The following is a 24241-nucleotide window of genomic DNA, read 5'->3' as shown; positions in this document are numbered from 1 at the left end:
AGTCCGATGAAGTGAGCTGTAGCTCACGAAAGCTTATGCTCTAATAAATTTGTTAGTCTCTAAGGTGCCACAAGTACTCCTTTTCTTTTTGTACATGACTAAGTCTCCTGTCACCTGCAGTGACACATGCCTGTGACCAACAATCTGTTCTGAAGGAGCTGGGATAGGCTGCTGCCTGACCCAAAATGTAGTTCCTGCAACTTATGCTGTTACATGTTGTGGTCCTGCCCCACTACTACCTCGTAAATGGAGCTTGAATAAAGAGCTGGGATTTGACTGACTGCACATGACAAAATAAGTCTCAGGTCACCCCAAGTGACATGTCTCTATGATTGTCAGACTGTTCTGAAGGAGCTGGGGCACACCACTTGCCAACCTGAAGTGGTCTTCTTCAGCAGTATGCTGCCACATGTCATGCCCCCACCCCATTTCCATTTTGTACATGGAGTTTGAATAGGGAGCTGGGGCTTGACAGGCTGTACATGACAAAATACATCTTTGGGGCACCCCACGTGATACATCTTGGCAACCGTCAGACTGAAGAAACTGGGGCCTGCCATTCATTGACCTGAAGCTTTGTTATTGTGCAATAAAATGTCACATCTCCACCTTACTTGTATTTTCTATATGGAGTTTGAAAAAGGAGCTGGGTTTTGACAGGATGTACCTGACAAAATAAGTCTCGGGTCACCCCAGGTGACACAGCCCCTCAACTGTTAAACTGGTCTGATGGATATGAGACATGCAACTCCCTGACTTGAAACTTTTTCTATGAGAAAAATTGTGGCCCACATCACCAGCCCTCTCCCCCACCCCCCAAACACATACACACCTTTTAGAAGAAAAGGAGTACTTGTGTCACCTTAGAGACTCGATGAAGTGAGCTGTAGCTCACGAAAGCTTATGCTCAAATAAATTTGTTAGTCTCTAAGGCGCCACACGTACTCCTTTTCTTTTTGCAAATACAGACTAACACGGCTGCTACTCTGAAACCTTTTAGAAGGGAATGGGAACAGGAATATCAAACAGAGCCATTTCAGAAGAGGAATATGTGGATCCTATGCTTGCAGCTACAGAGACTTGGTGACTGCTGTGTTTGTTCCATCTATTTGTTCTCCATCAGGGTTGTGTGCTGGGTTATGGGTCCCTGAACTGCCTGGTTTCAGAGTAGCAGCCGTGTTAGTCTGTATTCGCAAAAAGAAAAGGAGTACCGGTGGCACCTTAGAGACTAACAAATTTATTAGAGCATAAGCTTTCGTGAGCTACAGCTCACTTCAACTTTTTTCCACCAAATGCATCCGATGAAGTGAGCTGTAGCTCACGAAAGCTTATGCTCTAATAAATTTGTTAGTCTCTAAGGTGCCACCGGTACTCCTTTTCTTTTTTTGAACTGCCTGGGTGAGACAGATCTGTTTGGCTCTCAGTGAGGGCCTGGTAGCTGGACTTTGAACAGAACTAGTGTTTGATGTCTCTGAGTGGTTATTCCCTCCCTGTTTGCGAGGGAGGTAACTGAACAGTGAGGCTTAATATACATCAGTTGCCAGGTGAACAGAAGAGACAAACCAGATAAATCTGAGTGGGAGTTTACAGAGGGATTGTGAAACCAGTTTTAGATATGTCCAGTGGTGAGCTGGAGCCGGTTTGTATCGGTTCGCGCCAACCGGTTGTTAACTTTTGAAGCCGGTTTAGAACTTTTGAAAGCCAGTTTTGGGTCTCTCTGAGGCAAACTCTGGCCCGTGGGACCATTCTGTCTGGCCCACCTGAGCTCTTGGCTGGGGAGGCTCCCCTGAGAATCCCTTTTTAATTTGTAACTCACCCGGCGACACTCCGGGTCTTTGGCGGCACTTCCATGGTGGGCCCTTCACTTGCTCTGGGTCTTCGGCAGCATTTCAGCGGCGGGTCCTTCAGTGCCGCCGAAGACCCAGAGTGACTGAAGGACCTGCCGCCGAAATGCTGCCGAAGACCCGGAGCAACTGAAGGAACCGGTTCTTCAGCTTTTGCCAGCTCATCACTGGATATGTCTTTATAGAAGGTAGCAGATAGGGATAATGAGGGTACAGCTGCTGTGACTTGCATTCGATGTGCTATGTTTTCCTCTTTGCTGGAAGCCACAATAGATTTATCCGAGGCAATGAAGACTTCTTGGACAACCAGATTTGGAAATCATTGTCTCAGACACCACAAGGTGATCAGTGATAAGAGACTTGGAGAGAGTAGAAACCAAAGAGGCAGTCTGTGACCAAGAGGGGAATGAGAGTCAGGAGGCATTCAACCCAATGAGAAGTATCAAAATGTTTTCAGGTAGCTAATCTACTATAGAAGAACCTTTTCTCTGATGAATGGAACAGAAGCCACAGGGGACATACCTGATGGGTGTCCTTACAATATGAAATAAGCTACCAAGAGAAGTTCTTCAGCCATCCTAAGAATGCAAATCATCATCATCATCAGTGATTCCATATTAAGAAGAGCAGACAGAAAATTAAGCAAGGGGCAGAAGAACAATAGGATGGTGTGCTGTCTCCCTGGCGTGAAGATATGACAGGTAACTGTAAAGTTAGACAGGTTTATGAAGTTGACTGGCAACTGATGATGATACACATTGGAACCCATGACAAGCATCACATGGAACTACTCAAATTATAGAAGACCCTAGACATGTTGGAAGCGAGTGGAAGAAAAGGAAAGTCTAAGTGATCTTCTTGGAGATCACTCTGGTCCCATGAATGAGAGAAGGCAGAAAATACTGGAGGTGAATTGTTGGCTGCACGATTGGTGTGAGGCTGAAGGTGTTGGTTTTGTTGAACCTTTCAGTGGGAGAGAGGCCGTAGAAACAGGATGGGCTGCATCTCACAGGTAGGGAGCTAACCTTCTCAAATGCAGATGAACTAGAGCAGCTAGGAGGCCATTAAACTACGAATGCAAGGGGAGGGTGCTAAGGAGGCAAATGCAGTACAAAACTTAGACTTGACATCTTGAAAAAATTGGACTGATGTGGCAAAGAACGCAAAGAGAAGACATTTTTCAATTGCTTATACATCAGTGCTAGGAGTCTGGGTAACGAGTAGCAGGAAGTAGAAATTCTCAATGATGAGAAAAAAATTATATAATTGGCATTACTGAAGCCTCGTGGGACAATTCACATGAATGGTTATAACCTGTTTAGGAAGTATAGAGTTGGTAGAAGAGGCGTGTGCCTTACAATGAGAGATTTAGAGAGCTCAGTCTGTTTAGTGTATCAAAAAGAAGATTGAGACGCGACTTGATTATGGTATATAAATACCTTCACATTAGAGGTCTGCACAGGCCTAAATTTTAAGCCTGACTGGACCCAAGCCCAACTGACCTGACCCAACCCCAAGAGGGTCAAGTCATTTTCCAACCCAACCCCAACCCATCAAACCTGAGACAGCGCCACCTCCTGTGACCTGTCCACACGGTCAACACAAGCCCTGTGACTGCTCGGCACTCTCACTTCACAGCACACACAGTGCAGCAAGGTGGAAACTGGAAGGAGCGGAGCAGGTAGGGACAGGGAATGGGGAGCAGAGCTGACCCAACCCAAGCGGGTTGGGTTGTTTTCCAATCTGAGCTGACCTGAACCTGACACTTCTCATCGGATCCTATCGGATTTGGGTCAGGTGCAGGGCTCCACTTCACATGGACAAAATATTGGGTACTAAATGGCTCTTTAATCTAGCAGAGAGAGGCAGAACAAGAACCAATGGCTGGAAGCTGAAGCCAGACAAATTCAAACTAGAAATTACTCACAAATTTGTGCGAGTCAGGATGATCAACAATTGGAACAAACTACCAATGCCCTTGGTGGATTCTTCAATTCAAGGGTGGAAGCCATTCTCAAAGATGTATTTTAGTCAAACAAAAGTTGTTACTGGACTCAATACAGGCTAACAGGATGAAATTCTATGGTGATAAAAGAAGGCAGACTAGATGATCTAATGGTCCCTTCTGGCCTGAAAATCTCTGAATTTTTGAAGTCTTTTTACAAGCCCTTCTGTACACGCACCTTTTTCAAAGTTTCCCCCTCCCCGTGGAAGTTTGGTGCAGTAGGTTGATTGTGTCAGGATTACAGACTATAAAAAACTCCTGATGGAGAAGCAGGCAGCACCAAAATTAGGCAGCAATTTTAAGCAGAAATTCACAAACTTCCCTTCTGTGCAAAACAGGGTCTTATTATACACATCTTTAGGAATACTTAAATATAGCTGCCACCAGTGATCAGCACTAACAACAGCAATAATTGCTCAATTAATTAACATTCTTTTATTATAATAAATAGCAACTTCTTTACTTATGTCACAGTCAAAGTGAACAAGTTCACTGGATTGTGTCAGCTGAGTACACACCAGTTCATTAATGGTGAACCATGCATCTTGTTTTTTGTACTTGCATTTAGTCTGATCATAGAAAGATTGAAAATTTTGACCCTTAGCTATTTCCATCAGAGATTTCTGTGCATGATAGCAAATAAGTTGAAAGAAAACAAGATGCATTTTGGAAGTCAAATCAAAGCATGACCCAGGTCTTTTCATATAACATTCAACGACTATTCAGACAAAAATGAAATGCCCCTACCTCGGAAAACCCTATTATCTGTCCTCACTGTAGCTCTTTTCCACGCAACTTGAATGTAGCATTCATATTTAAAATACTGATTAGTTCAGTAGCAGTCATCACAATTATTTGCATAAACTGTAAAGTTTATAAAAGAAAAGGTGTTGATATTATAGGCCCTAAGTTGTTAGGACACCATAAAACACTGGGAGCCATTTTGTATTTTTCCACAAACTTGGTCAAACTGAGGGCTGGCATTTCTAAAATGGAATTAAAAAGGAAACGAGGTAGAGCTATTCTAGCCACAGATAAAGAGTCCAGTCCCCCAAATTCCATTAAAGTGTACCCACCCACATTGCTGCTGTATAAGCCTGACAGCAACTCTAAAGACACTGGCTGATTCGACTAATTGTATCATAAATAGGTATAGGGCAGGATTCCTTTAAGTAGTGGTGCTCAGAGTTTTCTGTGGTTTAGAAGCCACCAGAAACCACTCAGAGCAGCAGGATAGTATTAACCTAGACCTTGTATGATTGCAGGTAATAAACATGATTATTTGGGAGCCAACTGTGATCAAGTAGAGTCTCCATATTATTTTTATTGTAGAATGAGCAAAAGACACAACACTAATCAAAAGAATTTTTTTTTGTATCTGTAATCCAATTAAATGTTTTTTGATAAATTTAGCTGTTTTTCAGCTTCTTAATTCTTCTATTATCACACCAGAGTTCCTACCGATTTCTTCATTTGTAACTATCATATAATTTATGTGAAAACATCACAGCTGGATTTGCAACACATTGACTGAATATTGCTTTTTGTTGATTTTATCTGCATGTTGTATGTTTACTAAAAAAGATAACACAAGATAATACATTGGGGTAATATATTTGACAGATCAAAAATAAAGGGTCACCTCTGAGAATAGCATTTCCTCATCTCTTCATAATGAAATAACAATTGCAGGAACTTGTCACTTGGGGGGTCACCTGAAACATACTTTGTCATGTACTCAATCAAAACCCCAGTTCCTTATGCACACTCCATTTAGGGCACAGGAGGCTATCACCTCCCGACTTTAGGGAGGTTTACATCTAGATCTGAACTTCACAGCTGTCCATATCTTTGGTGAGTGGCATGTCCCAGGCCCCAGTTCCTTCATAGCAGTTTGATGGTCACAGGGACATGTCATTTTGGGGTGATCTGAAATGTCTGTCATATACAGCCAGTACCAATTACTAATTTAAATGTTTATCACATTCCATTACGTTAATTTGATAACATATCTAAAACATTACCCTTACATTGATATGTTTTAAAAATAATTTTGACCTTTAAATAAGGAGCTGGTACCGCAAATAAGAAATTAGGGATAAGGAACAAATCCACCAGTTGCTTGCAAAAGTGTTCTGGGACCGGCAGCTAGCAAGGGAGACGGGGCTTGGGGGAGGAGGAGGGAGAAGAGGGGGTGGAGTTTTTAGAGCCGTCTCAATCCAGCCAGCTGATTGGCTGAGAACCAGATACCCGAAGCTGGGATTCCAGTAGGCTTGGCTCCTCCCCATTTCACCCCTGTGGTGGTACAGTTCCTGCACTCACTAACAGTGCTAAGCTCTCAGTTCACGGCACAAACACAGTCTTGGACACAATGGTGCAGCAAGTACTGTACAGAGCTCTGGTCTCTACCAGGTGGCTCTCAGAATCTGTCCTGGCCAACCGGATTGGGCCCAGCCTGCAGGTGCTCGATGCATCCTGGCACCCTCCTGGGGAGAGGGATGCCCAGCAGGAGTTCCGAGACAGGCATGTACCTGGGGCCTCATTTTTCGATATCGAGGAGTGTAAAGATAAGTCGTCACCCTATGAGCTCATGCTGCCCAGCGAGGAACACTTCGCCAACTATGTTGGGCACCTGGGGATCAGCAATGACACGCATGTGGTGGTGTATGATGGAGATGACTTGGGGAGCTTCTATGCACCCCGAGTCTGGTGGATGTTCCGGGTCTTTGGGCACAGAACGGTCTCCGTGCTGAATGGCGGGTTCAAGAACTGGGTGAAGGAGGGTCACCCTGTGACATCAGAGCTCAGCCGGCCAGAGTCAGTAGTATTTAAGGCAACCTTGAACAGGTCCCTGCTGAAGACCTATACAGACATGGTAGAGAACATGGAATCCAAGCGGTTCCAGGTGGTGGATTCCAGGTCTGAGGGGAGGTACCGGGGGACAGAACCAGAACCAGGGAACGAAGGTAGGAGCAGCATATGGCAACTCTTTCAACTACAGCTGGATGTTTGCTCAGGCACTACCCCTCCTCCCTGCTAACTAACACACCTGCAGTAATGCATGCTCTCAACTCACACTAACACACACCTCTCCTCACTGATGTGCACTCACGGCGCCCAAATTTCAGCAAACAGATCTGAATCTACTCCGAATTCAGGGCTGTTCAGATTTAGGGTTTTCTTTGGACCTGTTATAAAGATGGGCAGCTGTGAAGTTCAGATCCAGTCACAAACTTCCCTGAAGTCTGGAGGTGTTTTTTCCTCCTGTGCCCTATTGCCCCCTTGCAGAGTTAATCATACTGCTGATGTGGGAGAATAGGGCCTCCTTATCTAATGTTAACACATGCAGGCATGGTTGGTTTTCATGCTTGCACTTTGCCTTCCTTGTAACATGAGAGATCTGTTTTCCCTTCAGGGACAAATCAAGTTCCCAGTCAACAGAGAACTTGCGTGACTGGTTGTTTGCCCTTTGAATCTTTACCATATAAACCCAACCATTTTAAAGAGAGAGAGTCCCAAACCCTATCCCAACGGCTCAAACCCTCCTCCCCTCCCTTTTCCTGACAAAGGCATGGTTTGTACAACTGTAACGTTATCAGCCTGAACAAAGGGCTAGAGCTGCCACAGTGGGAGAGGGGAGAGGCTGTATGTTTGGGGAGAGTTTATATAAAAGCATACCTGGAATGGAACTTTGCTCAATTTAAAGTTAAAGAAAAACACCCTTACTGCCAAATCTAAGAGTTCACATAGCACAAAAACAACCCCCAAAATCATAGGAATAATTTAAAAATTATGAGATGTTTTTAAATCTCAGTATTTTTTGCTCTGCCTTCTGAACATGGAGCAGAAAGCAAGTCAAGTTGTGCATGTGCACCAAGATTGTTGTTGTTCTTATTTCTGGAGAGCCAGATGTGTGTGCAGGGTGTTTTACAGTTAGAAAGGGAAAGGAGCCTGCCCAAAGTTTAATTTGTGCCAGGGTTTGCGCCTCTGGGCTTGGAAGTTCATAGCCCCGGCACCTCTGGACTTGCTGCTTCATTTATGAAAATAAAAAAAATTGCTTGAGCTCCAGCACCTAATTGCTTCAGCCCCAGCACCTCTTTCATTACAAATTAAGCACTGGGCCTGCCCAAAAAAAGATTACAATCTAAGGTCTTGATTCTCCAGTCGGATCCATGCAGGCAGACTCCTGAGCCCATTCAGAGCTTCATTGACTTTGGTGGGGCTGTACACGAGCACAAGGCTCCACATATGTGGATCCAAATGCAGGACTGGGATTTAAATTAGACAACACAAGGTGGGATGAGGATGGAAGAGGAGGTATGGCATGACAAGGATTACAGCAGTGAAATATCAGGAGATGTGCTTGTGGTTAGTTCCCTTTTTTAGTGTATTAAGATCTGGGATTGCATCTGAGTTCAGTACATGGAGATTAGAGACTAACAAATTTATTTGAGCATAAGCTGTAGCTCACGAAAGCTTATGCTCAAATAAATTTGTTAGTCTCTAAGGTCCCACAAGTCCTCCTTTTCTTTTTGCGAATACAGACAAACATGGCTGCTACTCTGATATGTGGAGATTGAAATTCAATCTGAAATGCACACAAAATGCTCCTCGCTGGTGACAGATGGATTCCACATTCCTTCTCCCTGATCCCTGGAGTGGAAGTAGGGAGTTGTCATCAGCCTGCAAATGCTGTAAGAAGTCGAACATTTCAGTGATTATTAATTCTTAGTTTTGAATTAGTTCCCTGGGACCTGGTTGGTCCCCCTTTTGTGTTTGCTTTCTGCAAGTATTCCAGCAGAGGAGCCTTCCAGGCACACACACACCCACAGCACCGCACGCTCGATAAGTCGCTAAAAGCTGTTTTCAAATCAGTTAACACCCTGAGTGCAAACTGCACATTGTAAAATGAAGAACTTACACTCATCTGTGCAATCTGAAATCCCCGCTGTTGTTGGCTGATTACACAGGTCATTGCCATAGGGCATAGCTACCCTATAGTGCCAATGTGTGGCACTGCCAGCACTCCCTGCCTCAGTTTCCTTCCCTAGGGTGGAATTCCTCAGTTCTCCACACACCAGTCTGTCTGGAGATGTGGCATAGCCCTCTGTCCAAATCACAGACAGGGTAGCAAAAGACCAACTAAAAAGCCCAACAAATAAAAAAGCTCTTCTGCCCTTCAGGAACTTTTTTTCAGCCCAGCCTTTGGACTCTGTTCCCAACCCCTTTTTGGGCTACCTGGGCCAGTTTTTATGGCTCTGGCATAGGGCCCTCCACTCCCAGGTTGGTTCCCCTGAAATACTATTCTCAGTCCCTTCTAAGCTCTTCCTTGCAGCCTTCCCTACTCTGATCTAGGGCACTGGGTTCCCTGAACTCTATAGGCCCTGTCTTTAGGCCTTGCAAGCGAGCCAACTCCCTCTCTTTCCACCAGCAGAGTGAGCTCTCTCAGTCCTTTTATAAGGCCCATGTGTTCCTAAACTATCACGTGACCTTTTAGTCCCACCCCCTCAGATTAGGAAACAGCTAATTAATGATGGCACAGTTGTTGCTCATTTCCTCATTTCCCCTTACAGGGAATTGAAACAAGGGCATCTGGCTTAGAGAAGAAGTGTGTTCCTGAGGTTGAAGAAGTGGCCTGGTCTTTAGGAGACCGAGGTTCCATTACTGGCTCTGCTATTATCTTCCTTAAGCAAGTCACTTCACCTCTCTGTGCCTCAAGGCCCCCTGTGTAAAATGGGGATAATTCTCTCCTTTCTCCCACCTTTTATCTGTTAGATTGGGTTCCTTGGGGCAGGGACTGTCCTTTTCTATGTGTTTTTAAACAGCATCTAGCACGATGGGGCTCCGATCTTGAGTGGGGGCTCCCAGTGCTACCATAAATCAAATAAACAATCATCATAATGACTAATTTACAAGCAATGTCACCTTTAAAATATTTGGCACAAACCATCTGCCCGGCAAGAATTATTTGCTTAAGAACTCAAGAATAAATACACTTGAGACTCTCTCTGTTTCTTGGCAGAGAACAGAAAAAGAGGGTCAACTTTCCAAATAAATTGTTTGTTAGGAACTATTGCCCAGATTCCCATAGGCGGCACATGAACTCCCATCCGGGGACGCTAGTCCTTGTGCTGCTTCTTCCGGTTGAGGCCCCAACCCTACCCTGCTGCTTCCGCCTTCCTCTCCCCTCACCTCGACCGCCAGAGCCAGAGGAGCCCCGAGCCCCCACCGTGGCCAGAGGAGACCAGCCGAGCCGAACCTAGCCCGCCTGCCCCAAGCCCCCACCAGCTTCGGGGGAGAGGCAGAATGAGGGTAGGAAGAGAAGCAGCATGGGCAGAGCCCACAGGGGAAGAGCATAATGTGGGAGCTGGGCCTCGGGGCGGAGCGTGGGCAGGGCCACGGCTTGGCTGTTTGGAGAGGCTTAGCCTCCCCTAGCCCATGCAGATCCCTGTCATCCTTCCACTTTCCTTTTCTCCTGCTACTCTTCAACCCCATCCCCTGTATTCCCTAACTCCTCTGCTTCCCTGCCCCTCCCATTCTCCAGAATTCCATTACTCCTTTCACTCCATGTGCCATGTTCTGAAAGACCCAGGGAGGAGAGAGGGATAGACTCAGAGGACATTTCTGTGCTATTTAGCAGCTTGAGGATTGAGCGTCTGTTTTCAGACAGTATTTGATTAACTCACTTTGTATTGTTTTTGCTAGGTGTGAACGCACACTGAGCCTGCTCTGATGGACACGGTTTTAATAATTAAAAACATAAATCAAAATAAATCAAATCTCTAGCTGTAGGCTACCTGTGGGCTTGGGTCAGGAGACACCCAAGGACTGAAACAGCAGTTCAAATCAATATACATTTCTTAATTTACAAAAAAACCAGGAGTGAAAATTGTTCTCAGCTCAGCATTTGCCAGCCAATGCTGAGCCTGTTTTCAAGGGAAGCATGTGGATACTGCTGGGAGCTGGAGCCAGTTTCTAAGGAGCTCAGAGTAGACAAATCAAGAAGCAAATGAGACGAATAATGTCCGTCTGGAATAGTAGGTGATCACACAATCACAGAGCAGTCTTCCAAAGGGATCTAGCATTGTCACAGATTCTGCCTCCCAACCCTCTAGCTTTACCTGTGGGACAAAATAACATGCCACAGTCTTTGCAATGTCACATTGTAATGCTGTATCCATGAGCGATGAAACTGCAACATCATCACATATAGACATAACATTGTGATGCTGCATTATGATGCAAGGTCATAGCAATGTGAGGCCTGAAATTAATTGGTGACTGTCTTTGTGGGGGACAAATCTATAACCATCAGGACCATCCCACTGGTTTTGGGACTGGGGGCGACCTGTCTTTAAGACGTAGATTATTATCTGATTGTCCCATGACTTGTCTCTTCCAGGCTTTTTAGAAATTCAAACCAGTCTCTTTCACTGGAGACTAATTTCAAGCCTGTATTTAAAGTCTCCTACTCTTATAGGGCTTGATCCAAAGTCCATTAAAATCAATGGAAAGACTCCCATTGACTTTAATGGGCTTTGGATCAGGCCCATAATGGAGTTTGCTACGTGTTTCAGTGAGACATTTAAAATCTCATTCATCATTTTTGAAGCCTCTCTCACACTAATGGCCTTACCCTTAGGTCAGATTCTCAGCTGGCACAGATTAGCAGAACTTCCTTGAAGTAATTTATGCCAACAGAAAGTCTGACCCTCGTTTACATCAATGCAGAGTGGATTTAAAATGCAAAAAAAATCTAAATTCTCCACTCACACTAGTGGTGATGTTTGACCCACTCTTGGCCCTGCTGTAAATGACTAGCCAGTGGTGACAACTCTCTTCTCTAGAAGACCATCTGTGAGTGACACACCTAAATGCTGGGCTCAGAACAGTTTTCATGATATTTCTGGCTTCTGACTGTTCACGTCACCCCCACCCAGCATTGCTGGCAACAGAGATAATTTCATAAATTCTTGGAGCCAAATTCACTACTGACATAAGCACATGCAACTCTTGTGAATTTAGCCCATATAGGAAATGGTAGAGGCCGCTGAATCTTCCAATCTGATCCTTTCTTACATATTTTGTTAGATTTCTGTTTACACCAGGTCCATGAATATCTGCTCTAGTCTGCTCTTGAATCTCAGCAGTGATGGTACCTCTGGCCATGAAGAATCTTAGGCCCAAATCCTCAAAGGAATTTAGGTGTCTAACTCCCCTTGAAATCAATGCACTTAAATACTTTTGAGGATCTGGGCCATAGTGTCTTAGCCAAGGCTTTTACTTCTGTAACTTCTAGCTTGTCACTCCGTACCCCCAATATCGTCTCAGATGGTGAAATATTCCCTAAAGGGATTTATAGGCTATGAGCATGCTATGTTCTGAGGATGTCTTTTGAACGCTCTCCTCATATGTCCTTTCCTCTCTCCCCGAGGGCGTTTTAGGGCTTGAACCAGGTCACATCCCTGGCTCGCTGAACATGCCCTTCTTTAAATTCCTCACTGAAGCCGGCTTTGAGAAGAGCCCAGAGGAGATTCGGAGCATGTTCCAGGAGAAGAAGGTGGACCTCTCACAGCCACTCATTGCCACGTGCCGTAAGGGGGTCACAGCGTGCCACATAGCCCTGGCAGCATACCTTTGTGGCAAGCCAGATGTGGCCATCTATGATGGATCCTGGTCCGAGTGGTTCCGCAAGGCCCCGCCGGAGCACAAACTCTCTGAGTGGAAGCGCAACAAAGCATAAAGGGGGAGAGGTTGCAATGCAGTCCTTTAGCATTCATTGAGAGTGGGGTTTGTCAACTGTCTTCGTTCAAGGGAGCTGGAAACAAGGGGAAGGAACATAATAAAATTCTCTCTCTGTTATAGTTAGTCCAATTTTGTAAGAACAATTAGTGGTTTTTAGTCCAATTTTGTAAGAACAATTAGTGGTTTTTAGTCTCTTCCTTTTTTAATGATGCCACTGAATAAAATCTCTGCCTTCTGATTACGTGTCTGTGTGTGCCTCTAATCCTCCCCAGTGACTGTGGAAACCTCATCATACTGTGATGTTACAATGTGCAGCTGAAGGAAGAACAGCCACGTTACCTGGGGGAATTTAGGCTCTCCCATGAGAGGTTCTGAGAAATCCCAGCTGGGTTGGGAACTACTGAAGCCAAGTTACCAACACCCCCAAAGAAATGGGGAGCACAGTCTTGTGATGCAAGCACAGGGCTAGACATCAAACATAGTGGGTTCTAGAGCCAGCTTTCCCATAGACTCACTGTGTGACCTTGGGCAAATCACTTAACCTCTCTTTCTTAGTCTGTAAAAGGGGGGTAATGACGCCTCCCTCCTGGGGAGTGTATTAGGCACAGTTAACACTATCTGGAGATGCTTGGGTGGAAGATGCAGTAGAAGTGCTAAGTCCTATTAATTGTTGTTTTATTATGAGAGCCACCAAGGAACCCCACACGTGCTGAAAACTGTTGGTCCTGTGCCCTTTCTGAGACATGAGCTTCCCCCGCCCCCAAAGATAATCCCTAACTGTGCCTTGTTTATTTTGGGTTCCCACGGTAACTACAGCTCATAGATGGGGTGGGTTGTTCCCTAGCAACCATCCCTGATACTTACTCTTAGGTCCACCTCTGCCTGCACTTCAGCAGGACCTGCCTGGTTAGAAGAATCAGTTTGTCATCTCAGCTGAGACTATGGAACAGGTGAGAGACATTTATAAGAAAGGCTTCACCTCTGAGCCTCATTCTGGAAGCTCAGCGCCCCTCACACACACACCCCCCTTCAGACACAGAGGAGCTCAGACAGACACACAAACAAAGAAAGGATGAGCCAATCAAAGACACCATTTCATATGTACTGCCACGTTGCTTTTCAGGCCTGAGGCAGCACACTGATCGTACTATCTTTTTGATGCCAGTCCAGGCCACATGTGGCAGGCGTGTGGGGCTATTCTTGGCCATCTCTTGCAGCTGATACTGAGCCCCATTTGGCAGGAGATACCAGGCCACTTCTGGCAGGTGTACAGTTCATCTATAATAATAGTAGTGCTTTTCCCAGCCAGAGACCTTGTGAGAATGGCACAGCAATACCTTCAGCAGTCTGAGAAGGTTAGTCTTTAGCTCCATTGGGACAAGTCCCTTATTTCTCCTTGGTCAGTAGGAGTCAGAATGGCAGGAAAGTATTGAATACAGTGAAAATACCTGAGGAATTATGTTAATACTTTATTTGGCATCTTCAGGAAAAGGCAGAGAAAAAAAATTGGTCATTTTATAGCTCTTTGGTCTGGAGTTGTTTTTTTTATAATATGTGCATGTACAATGCCTAGCATAGTGGGCTCAATGTAGGAGACTCTGGATGAAATTCTGTGGGTTGTGGTATATAGGAGGTCAGGGTAGATGATCTAATGGTCCCTTGTGGACTTAAGAGCTATCAATGTTTGAATGGGGCCTCGAGTTCAGTCAGAGGGTCTAGGCACTGCTGTCAGAAAAATATTAAATAGTAATAATAATATATAATTAGTTCAAATCCCAGAAAAGAGGATCTGCATGTGAACTTTAAAGTCACTCAGCTCGCCAGAACTGGAACAATCAGAGTAACTAAGGAATGTGCTTTGCAGTACAAGGAAAGCAGTGGAGCCAGTACCCCAAGCCTTCTGAGTCAAAGGGTGACCCACAAATGGGAGACTTGCGTGTCTGGAGAACAAGCTGCCCTCTTCCCATGGACATAATAATGGTAGTAACTTGATTCAGCTCTAGGTGGGAGGTAGGAGTTAACATAGGAGCTAAGTGGGAGAGATCCATTTAGTAACACAGAGTCCTGCAATCTGATAAAAATACAATTAAAATACTCTTAAAAGGGATTGAAAATAATACAGAAAAAGAATGCAATTCTGTCCCCTGGAGCAATCATGTGCCCTCACTCAGGGCCTGATCGAATGGCCAGAAAAAGTCAATTGGAGTCTGTCCATGGACTGTTGGAACAGGGCCTGCATTCAGGTTTGGCCATCCAACATGTAAGATGAATAGGGGGCAGAGAAGAGCAAGGACAAAGGTTAGAGTTGTGGGTGGGATTTGCATGATAGCTCCCTCTCTACAGAATGCAGTCAGTCTGGGGAGTCTGCTGCCATTGAAGGGCACGGAGTAAAATACAGTAGCTGCTTTTTATTAACAAAAGGGCCGGCTAATTTGTTGACAAATAGCATTTGCCGTTATTGCAGCTTGGGTGAGGGTAGTCAAAGCAAAGCATAAAATGATCACTGCACAGGTCAGTGCTACACACATCTCCTCCCCACTTTGGTCTGTTTAGACCTTAAGCCCTTTGGGGCAGGGACAGTCTCTCACTTTGTAGAGTACCTGGCACAATGGGGTCCTGATCTTGACTGAGCCCTCTAATATACATAAAAAATAATAAATGTTTTTAATGCCCTCTGACCATGGCAAATGGCATTCTACAGAGACTGATTATACAACATTACAGACTGTAGCCTTTTGGGCCAGTCCTGTAGAACACAGTAGTGTTTTTTAATGAGAGGATTATGGACTTGATAGTCTAATTGGCTGCTCTGGCGTGGTAATTCCTAAATAGAATTTGCTGTACTAGATCAATGTTAACCTGGTGTGGCACCACCTCTATTTGGTTGTGCCGTGTCTTACTTCTGACAAACAACCAGCCTAACCCAAATTCTTGGCTCCTGCTCTATGCCTACTTAACACCGCCTTTGTTGCTCTTTCAAGGAGATGCCTATGACCTCGGCCTCCCTTACACCTGCTGCAGCGAAACATGAGTCTGTGCCAGCCGACGGCTCGTCAGGTAAGAGACACAGTGGAACAGCTGCTTTGTTCACTAGCCCCCACTTTGCACTCAGACTTCTGACCTAGCTCCCACATTCATGGGGGTTTTCCTCCACCCTTTACACCCCACCTGTGTACCTGTGGGATTGCTTATTTGCATGCGTATGAGAGGATGATACACATGGGTTTGTGAACTGATTAGCTACATACACCTGTGGGAATGAGTTCTCACGAGCATACCCGTGCTGCTTAGGTACGTGTGTGCCTAAGAGGGCATTCATGTGAGTACATGCCAATTAAAGGCAACAGATGTGTGTGTGTGACAGGATATATGCCTGCTGATGTGTGAGAAGGTTCAAGCCTGGGTTCGAGTGCACAGGCTGACTAGCCACTCCTCTGTGTGTGTGTGCGCGTGCGCACACACGCTTCTGGATACGTGACCACAGGCACACCTGAGCTCCTCGCACTGCCTCCACCGAGCTCAGGGGGAGTAGATTATGTACACTGTACATTTGTGTAACCATAATGCTGTGCAGTGCAAGATCATTTATTGCCGCACTCCTCTATCAAAATGATGGCATTCTATCTTTAAGTGGAACCTGGAGATGGCAACAAGAAGCACATCCTGGCTGGGGCACGGGCCAGCGGCAAGAGAACCTCCTTGAAAAGTTCCAGTAGAACCTCCTGGAAGATCTCCAAGAACCCTACAGATAGTGGAACACCCATGAGTTCTCCTCAAGTCAAATCCCAGGCATCCCCCTCTGTACAGCATCTCCACACCAGAAGCTATAGTAAACAGAGTCTCCAGCCCAAAATGCCTTCTGCACAGCGTCATCTCACCAGAGAAGAAGGAGAAGCAGCCCGGGATGTCTCAGGTGCCAAGGAACTAGCAGTGGGGCAACATCAAAGAGGGAGGACAGGAAGTCTCCTACATCTTGCAAAGTCTACCCAGAAGAAGACAGAAAGTGTCCAAGCCTACTCAGATGGCAAAGAACCAGTAGCAGGGCAACATCGACCGCTGGGGCTCAGGGTGCCTGGATCTCCCCGAAAGACCACCAAGACCAGCCACAAGGAAGCGAGGGAATTCCGGAATGGCTTAAGTGCAAAGGAATCCTTAGCATCAATAGGGCAAGACGTGAAAGCAGAGGGGAAGCTCTTTCAGGAGAAGAAAAGCAGCATAATCCCAATTAACATCAAACACAAGTTTGGGAGCAGCATCGTGGATGAGCTCGTCACCGAGGAGCAGGTTGTGGAAGAAGTGGTGACACTGACACATGAGGAGGGGGAGGATACTTTGGAGGGGAGGGTTCAGAGGGCTGGGTGATTGGAAGTACAGTACCTGGAGAAGGGTGTTTTAGGGAGAGGTATTTGGGCTTTGCAACTGGGGGGGGGAAGGTCCTGTGACAACTTCCATACCCAGAGGCACCAGATATTCAACCATGTCTTGTGTTCTCTCTCTCTCTCTGTCTGTCTCCCCATCCTGATTATCTTGTCATTCTCTTTCCCACTACTTCCTTGCACTCATGATGAAGAAGCAGAGGGTGAAGGATCATTAGAGACAATAGCATTAGAGGGTGAGAGGCTGGGGGGAGGGAGGTGTCATAGCACCCACCCCTGGGCCAAATTCAAGCCTGTTGTAAGAAGATGACACTCCACTGATTTCAGCTAAACAGCACCCATGTATACTAGGTCTGAATTAGCCCATGTATTTAGGATACATCCAGAGACCAGGGGTACACATTGGTGAGATGGGTACACTCAAGGACAGCGCTTGCCCCTGGGGATTAGGATACATCCAGGACCTGCACTTAGGGTTGCAGATGCCTCCAGGGAGTCAGGTGCACTTGGGGTTTGTGGGTCAAGACTGACTCCATAATGTTTGTGCTTGCCAGGCGCGTCGTGCTCTGTGTGAGGCTGGACTGATCGAGGGGCAGAAACGACTCAGCAACCGGACCCCTAAAACAGCAGAGAATCCCATGGCCACCACACCCTTTGCTGATTATTATGAACTAGGTTACAACCTGAGGTCAAACATCTTCCAAGGTGAGAGGCCTTCCATTTCTACACCCAGGTGTCCCTATATTATTTGCATTGCCCCGGGGTTCCTACATTGGTCTTTGTGTCTCTAACTATACCTCTCCCTCCTCCCCTCTTGTTCAGAGCACTCCTGTAGCAGGATACAGGGGGAAAAGGAGGGATGACTATGGGTCCCCTTTTTACCCATTCCCCCTTTTCCTTATCTTCCCCTCTTCCTTCTTTCCAACCAGGAACAGCGAGGTCCAGCATGACCACCCATCTCCCTGCCATTTCAGAGCTGCCTGGATAGTAGCTTTTGCAATCAAATGTCTCAAGTTAATAGCTCCAGTTTAAATTACATGCTTGTTCCTCTTTGAGGCCTTCTCAGACATGCTGTTCTGAAGCCTCTCCCCCAAGTTTCTGTGCCTCCAGAGTCCTCAGTGATCCCTCTATCTGATCAAATCTGACTGGGGAACGATATACTGCTCTCATCAGCACGGTATTGGAGTGCCTTTTGTGCATGCACCTAATGCCTCACGAGCCGGATTATGATTATTATGTAGTGTGCCTGGTGGGAGCATGTAGGAACCTCAGTCAAGAATTGGGACCTTTGTGTAGCCAGGTAAAATAAAGACAGTCCCTTGCTCAGGAAGCTCACACTTGGCATCAACCAGTGGCTAACAGCCAAGAGCAGGTCTGGGTGACTTGGGAGGAGGAGGTAATAATGAAACCAAGAAGAGCTGAGCAAGGCTAGAAGGGACCGAGAAAAGTCACAACTCACCATTGCCTAGCCAGGGCTGGATGGGAGCGATCTGGAGGACCCATGGCCAAGATAGGTTTGAAGGAGGGATTTAAGAGGGTCAGATGATGGCTTTGTGAGTTACATCCTGGTATTGGGAGCAGTAGGGGAGAGTGCACATAAGTGCTTGAGGGAAAAGTAGACCTTGGGACATGACTCAAAATGATGCTCCATCATGGGCCTGCTCTACCTAAGGGCAGGCAGTACTAGCAGACAAAGTGCAAGAATGCACTGGACAGAGGCCAAGTGGTCACAGAGCCATACCACAGACCCCATCAGAATACATGGCTGAGTCAAATCCAAATGAAAGTGCTAATGTCAGCTGTGTATCGCTTTTCTCTCTCCCTTTTGTATCCCTTCCTCTCTCCCTTTGGCTGCGGGTGTACATCACTGGTGCCAGCAGCAGAGTGGCTCATGGTAACAAATTCTTGCACATTTGGTTTCTTGCAGGTGGTCCAATAGAGAGTAAGAGCCTGATGAAGGATTCCTATACCCCAGATGTAATTCAAAGGGCAGTCAGAGACCCCAAGCACTGGCATGGGAGGAAAACCGATGACCTAGGTAAGGCTGCTGTCATGAGCAAGCAACTGATGCACTTCAGAGCTGGGCAAGGACTAAGAAAGAAAGCTGATGGGTTAGAGATGGGCATTGTCACAGGAGAAGAGCCATTGAGCTAGGGCAGAGCATTGTCACAGGCAGGTGGAAATTAATAAGCCTGGTTCTTACCCACAGGGAGAGCAGTATCATTAGGAATGAAGCAGCGATTGAACTGTGGTTTGTCTTCTTTATAGGGCGATGGCACCAGAAAAATGCCCTAAACCTTAACCTGCAAAAAGCTTTGGAGCAGAAATATGGGGAGAAGACCAAAGGTACCAAATCCTAGAAGGCAAAAGACAGAGAAGCAAGTCACTCTCCGAGAGGACCCAGCTCTTCCTGGTGCTAGAATAAACCTCTGTGCAGCCTCGATGGGTGTGCTTGCTGAGCAGCAGCAATACGAGTGGCAGGAAGAGAACTGGACAATCAGCCGGCAGAAACACAATGGCAAAGCCTCTTATCACAGGGAAAGGGAGAGTCTTTGGGGGCAGCAGTGTGTGAGAGGACTGAATGGCCATGGAAACTGTTCTCGTGGAATCCCCGCAGGATGAGACTGGGGGTGGCGGGACAAGGAGACTGACTATCCAGCAGACTGGGGACAATGTTTAGGAAGTAGCAGGACTGGAATGTGTGTATGCATGCATGCAGAGGGGGGATGCCCATGACTGAATGGCCACGGACAGCCATTTAATGGCTGCCAGCCTCTTTTCCGTCTCTCCCCTGGATTGTGTACACAGTTCTCCTACACAGCAGGAAGCACAGTGGGGGCTTGGTGAGCTATACAAACCAGGCAGAAAGCAGTCAGTCTGTAGGCACTTTCTGTGGGAACACTTTCTTGCAGGTGTTTCCAAGGGGTCAGTCACTCTCAGTACAGCATCAAGGTGCAACTCTTGTGCCCATCGGGGGCAGAGACTGTGAGGCAGGAGGCAATTTCCTTCCCGCTCATAATTCTGATTGCTTTAAGGCGGCTAGATTGAGACTCACTTGGAGAGCTCCTACATTGCCAATGACCTATAGTGATTGTGGGAAAATCTGCCAACACTCACTTCAGAACTGGAGGCAGCAGGTCACCCAGCCAAACCCAGGAGCTCCAAAACCCAAACCAATGCCAAAAAGCCCATCCCACCAAAAGGGAGCCAGAAGGCTGTAGCGGGACCCCTGGAATTCACCATGCTGCCAGGTCATCCCACAGTGAGGAAGATCAGTGGGGGCTTTTCTGACAAGTTTTTCCTACTTGTCTATGCCCCATCTCCCACCATCCCCCATAACAATGTCTCTTTGTGGGCAGGAAGGTGCCAGCATCGCATGGTGCTCTGATGTCCAGGTCCACCCACAGATAGTAAATCCAAATAGGACTGAATCCCTCAGAAGGGAGGAGGTGAACCGTAGCAGGCAAGGGGGTGTCATGCAGTAACATTGTCTGCTGGCTGGGGGTGCAATGGTGGTTTAGGATCTGCTCATGACTGTCCTGTCTGACATGGCTCCTAAGAGAGCCCAGGGCTTTTAGTACTTGTTTCTTCCTGGTGACCCCACACAGAGCACCTATTTGCCACAAAGTTTGCAAGGGGAGAGGGACCCTCTCTTTCCCCAGCTGCCCCAGCCATAGATGCTAGAACAAGGGGTGCTGCCACACCCCCAGGCTTGAAGTGGTTTCCATCAGCTAGAGGGTTTACAGTTTGGTTCACAGGTTTCAGAGTAGCAGCCGTGTTAGTCTGTATTCGCAAAAAGAAAAGGAGGACTTGTGGCACCTTAGAGACTAACAAATTTATTAGAGCATAAGCTTTCGTGAGCTACAGCTCACTTCATCGGATGCATTTGGTGGAAAAAACAGAGGAGAGATTTATATACACACACACACAGAGAACATGAAACAATGGGTTTATCATACACACTGTAAGGAGAGTGATCACTTAAGATAAGCCATCACCAACAGCAGGGGGGGGAAAGGAGGAAAACCTTTCATGGTGACAAGCAGGTAGGCTAATTCCAGCAGTTAACAAGAATATCAGAGGAACAGTGGGGGGTGGGGTGGGAGGGAGAAATACCATGGGGAAATAAAAAGAAAAGGAGTACTTGTGGCACCTTAGAGACTAACAAATTTATTAGAGCATAAGCTTTCGTGAGCTACAGCTCACTTCATCGGATGCATTTGGTGGAAAAAACAGAGGAGAGATTTATATACACACACATGAAGTGAGCTGTAGCTCACGAAAGCTTATGCTCTAATAAATTTGTTAGTCTCTAAGGTGCCACAAGTACTCCTTTTCTTTTTGCGAATACAGACTAACACGGCTGCTACTCTGAAACATGGGGAAATAGTTTTACTTTGTGTAATGACTCATCCATTCCCAGTCTCTATTCAAGCCTAAATTAATTGTATCCAGTTTGCAAATTAATTCCAATTCAGCAGTCTCTCGTTGGAGTCTGTTTTTGAAGCTTTTTTGTTGAAGTATAGCCACTCTGGCTCTGAGCACCCCCCACTATGCAAATTGTTCCAGCACCCCTAGGCCCAGCCACACCTCCAGGTTGAAACTGCTGATTATTTTGCCTGCAGATATGAACTGATTCTGGGCACAAATTAGGGCTGTTTCCCCATGCTCTGTCAGTGGGATTAGGTCAGAGCATGCTGACTGCAGAGGAATGCCAGAGGTTTGCAAATAGAAGAAGTTAAAATGTAACTAGTAGTAACTATGGGAGGATTCGCAAAAAGAAAAGGAATACTTGTGGCACCTTAGAGACTAACAAATTTATTAGAGCATAAGCTTTCGTGAGCTACAGCTCACTTCATCGGATTATCTCCCACCCTCAGTAATTAACCATTACGGGTTCTGATGTCCCAAGGCACACGGTGTGCTGGAGAAATAATTGCTCACTGACTAAAAAGGGGGGGACTAAGACGCAGGTCACAGATCTCCTACTGGGCTTCCTTCTGCTTCAGCATGGAGTGGCACAGGCCAAGTAGCAAAGCACCCTAGGACACCACCATTCTGCACACCTGGTCTGATGCAGAAGGAGGCTACATGTGCCAATTAAGTGCAGCCCTCAAGGCACCCTGCAAGTTAGTGGTGGAGCCCATGCTGCTGCTTCAGCATTCTGACTGTAAAACCTCAGCGCCTGATCCCGCCACTTGTGAGTTTTAGAATAGCACATTGGGTACAGCGCCACACAACGTGAGCAAGCCTGGCAAAAAGCCAGAAACTCAGACAAGCATCAGCCCTGATCAGAACGGAGTCTGCTGCCAGCCGAGGACACTGCCCTGTGCTTTATGCAAATAGAGGCAATGCATTTCTGTTTGCTCAAGGCCATGAAATTTGGATAATAAACCAATTTCTCCTGTGCAGCCTACAGGAAGTTGTCCACGCCTGAGAGCCAGGTAGTCAGTGAGAACTGCCAATAATTATTTATTCATATAAATAAGGAAAGGGTCCAAATGATTACTTTTATACACACCACTGGCCTATGTAACTGCTTGCTTACATTACTACCTGTATTGGCCTTATCTTCCCTCTAGTTAGTCTCACACTTGTAGAGCCTTGCCTTAAACTATATTGTAAGCACTTTAGAGCTGGGACTGTGTCACCCTATGCATGTGTACAGTGCCTAGGCCAACAGGGCTACCACAGAGATTTGGGATACAGAAAACAGGGCAGCTGGGCGCAGTGAGTTGATACACATCCAGGCATCTGGGTGCAGGGGCAGAGTTAATACATGAGGTTTTTATGGTCTCAGTCTAGTGCCTACAGAGACACATACCACCACCACCACACAGACTGGCACACGTGGTCTTCTCCATTCATAAAAGACATAGCAAGGTATGCAACAAGTCAGGAATGAGTTGGGCTGGGAACGCTTGGATGGCACCTATCTCTGCTCTGGTCAGCCTGAGGCAGTCCTGCCAGCCCCTTGCTTTCAAAAGCAATGTATTCACACATCTTAAAGTTTAAAAACAAATGAGTTTATCAGAATTTTAATTATCCAAAAGAAGAATTACTCTGAACAATGCAGGCCTGGCAGCATCCAATTAACATAGCAGGAAAAACAGAAACATACCCCGAACTGCTCTTTTCTCCCTGTAGCGGATTGAGACTCATCATAACAGCGCCTCCTGCTGATCATCTGGGAATAGCTCTTTTCCAGCATTCGGAGCACCCTCTGCAGGCCAGTGTCTCGCCTGCAGCTGGTCCCTTGTCCCTCCCAGACCCCATTGCCCTTTACCTCAGGATTCTGCCCCAGTAGTACCGCCACTCTCTGGGTCTCCCCTCCACAGGGGAACCCCCAACTCTCTAAGCCCACCTTGCTTCAGTGGCTACTGCCAGTCATCATTTAGCCCCCGCTCACTGGGGCAAACTGCAGTCTGTAATGGACACTCCTCATTGGCAAGGGATTAGGACCAGCTGCCTCTACTAGGGTGACCAGATCGCAAGAGTGAAATATCAGGACACATTGGGCAAGGGGGGAGCACGGGAAGAGACAGACACAGGTGCACAGCCCCAACCGGAGCCAGAGGCACACTGGTCCGCCTGGCCCTGTGGTGCTACCAGCATTCCCCTTCCTGTTGGGGATGCGCCCATGCTGCGCCACACAGCTCCCCTGCACAGTGCCCCCTGGATCCACTATGCCCAGAGCCCCCCTACAACCCTTCCACCACAAATGCACAGTGCTGTGCGCACATACACACACACACCACGCCCAGCACCTCCCTGCCCACAGCTCCACCACAGCTCCCCACACAGAGCCTCCCCCCAATCGCTAGTATCCCAATACACACAGATTTCCCTTCCCTCCCTCCCAGGGCCCTTCTCCACAGCCCCACCACAACTACACAATGCCCCACACAGACCCCCCCCCCCCACTGCCCAGACACATACAGATCTCCTCCACTTCCCAGCACCCCCCCAACAGGCCCCCACTGTCCAGCACCCCAAAACACAAATCTCCTCCACTGCCCAGCACACCCCACACCCCAGCACCCTCCACACCCCTCCCAGACACTCACCATCACAACCTACCTCCTTCCCTGGCCACACTCAGCAGCCCTGCTGGGAGGTCTCTGGCTCCTAGGGTGAGAGCAACAAGGGGAGACTCCAGACTCTCCACGTGCTGCGCCCACCAGAAGTGCAAGCTCTGGGGCTCCCATTGGCTAGGAAAAGCACAAATGGGAGCTGCAACAGAGCATGGGGCTTGCAGGCACCAGCAGCAC

General features: G+C 46.9%; 2 protein-coding genes across 2 annotated transcripts; both read left to right on the top strand.

Annotated features, from left to right (window-relative positions):
- The first annotated feature begins 6152 nt into the window (after window positions 1-6152).
- TST (thiosulfate sulfurtransferase) lies at window positions 6153-12832 on the top strand. Its single transcript, XM_038386674.2, has 2 exons — window positions 6153-6815; window positions 12294-12832. The coding sequence occupies exons 1-2, from the start codon at window positions 6221-6223 to the stop codon at window positions 12590-12592; spliced, it is 894 nt and encodes a 297-aa protein (XP_038242602.1). The 5' UTR covers window positions 6153-6220; the 3' UTR covers window positions 12593-12832.
- A 123-nt stretch (window positions 12833-12955) lies between these two features.
- Window positions 12956-19564, top strand: TEX33 (testis expressed 33). The gene is made up of 6 exons (XM_038386673.2): window positions 12956-13544; window positions 15576-15651; window positions 16226-16878; window positions 17525-17675; window positions 18898-19008; window positions 19239-19564. Exons 1-6 carry the CDS (start codon window positions 13536-13538, stop codon window positions 19328-19330), a joined length of 1092 nt encoding a protein of 363 aa, XP_038242601.1. The 5' UTR covers window positions 12956-13535; the 3' UTR covers window positions 19331-19564.
- The last annotated feature ends 4677 nt before the right edge of the window (window positions 19565-24241 follow it).

The sequence above is a fragment of the Dermochelys coriacea genome, chromosome 1 (genome assembly GCF_009764565.3).
Source record: "Dermochelys coriacea isolate rDerCor1 chromosome 1, rDerCor1.pri.v4, whole genome shotgun sequence".
Classification (NCBI taxonomy): domain Eukaryota; kingdom Metazoa; phylum Chordata; order Testudines; family Dermochelyidae; genus Dermochelys; species Dermochelys coriacea.
The sequence above is the reverse complement of the archived record's forward strand: the minus strand, read 5'-3'. Positions and strand labels throughout refer to the sequence as shown.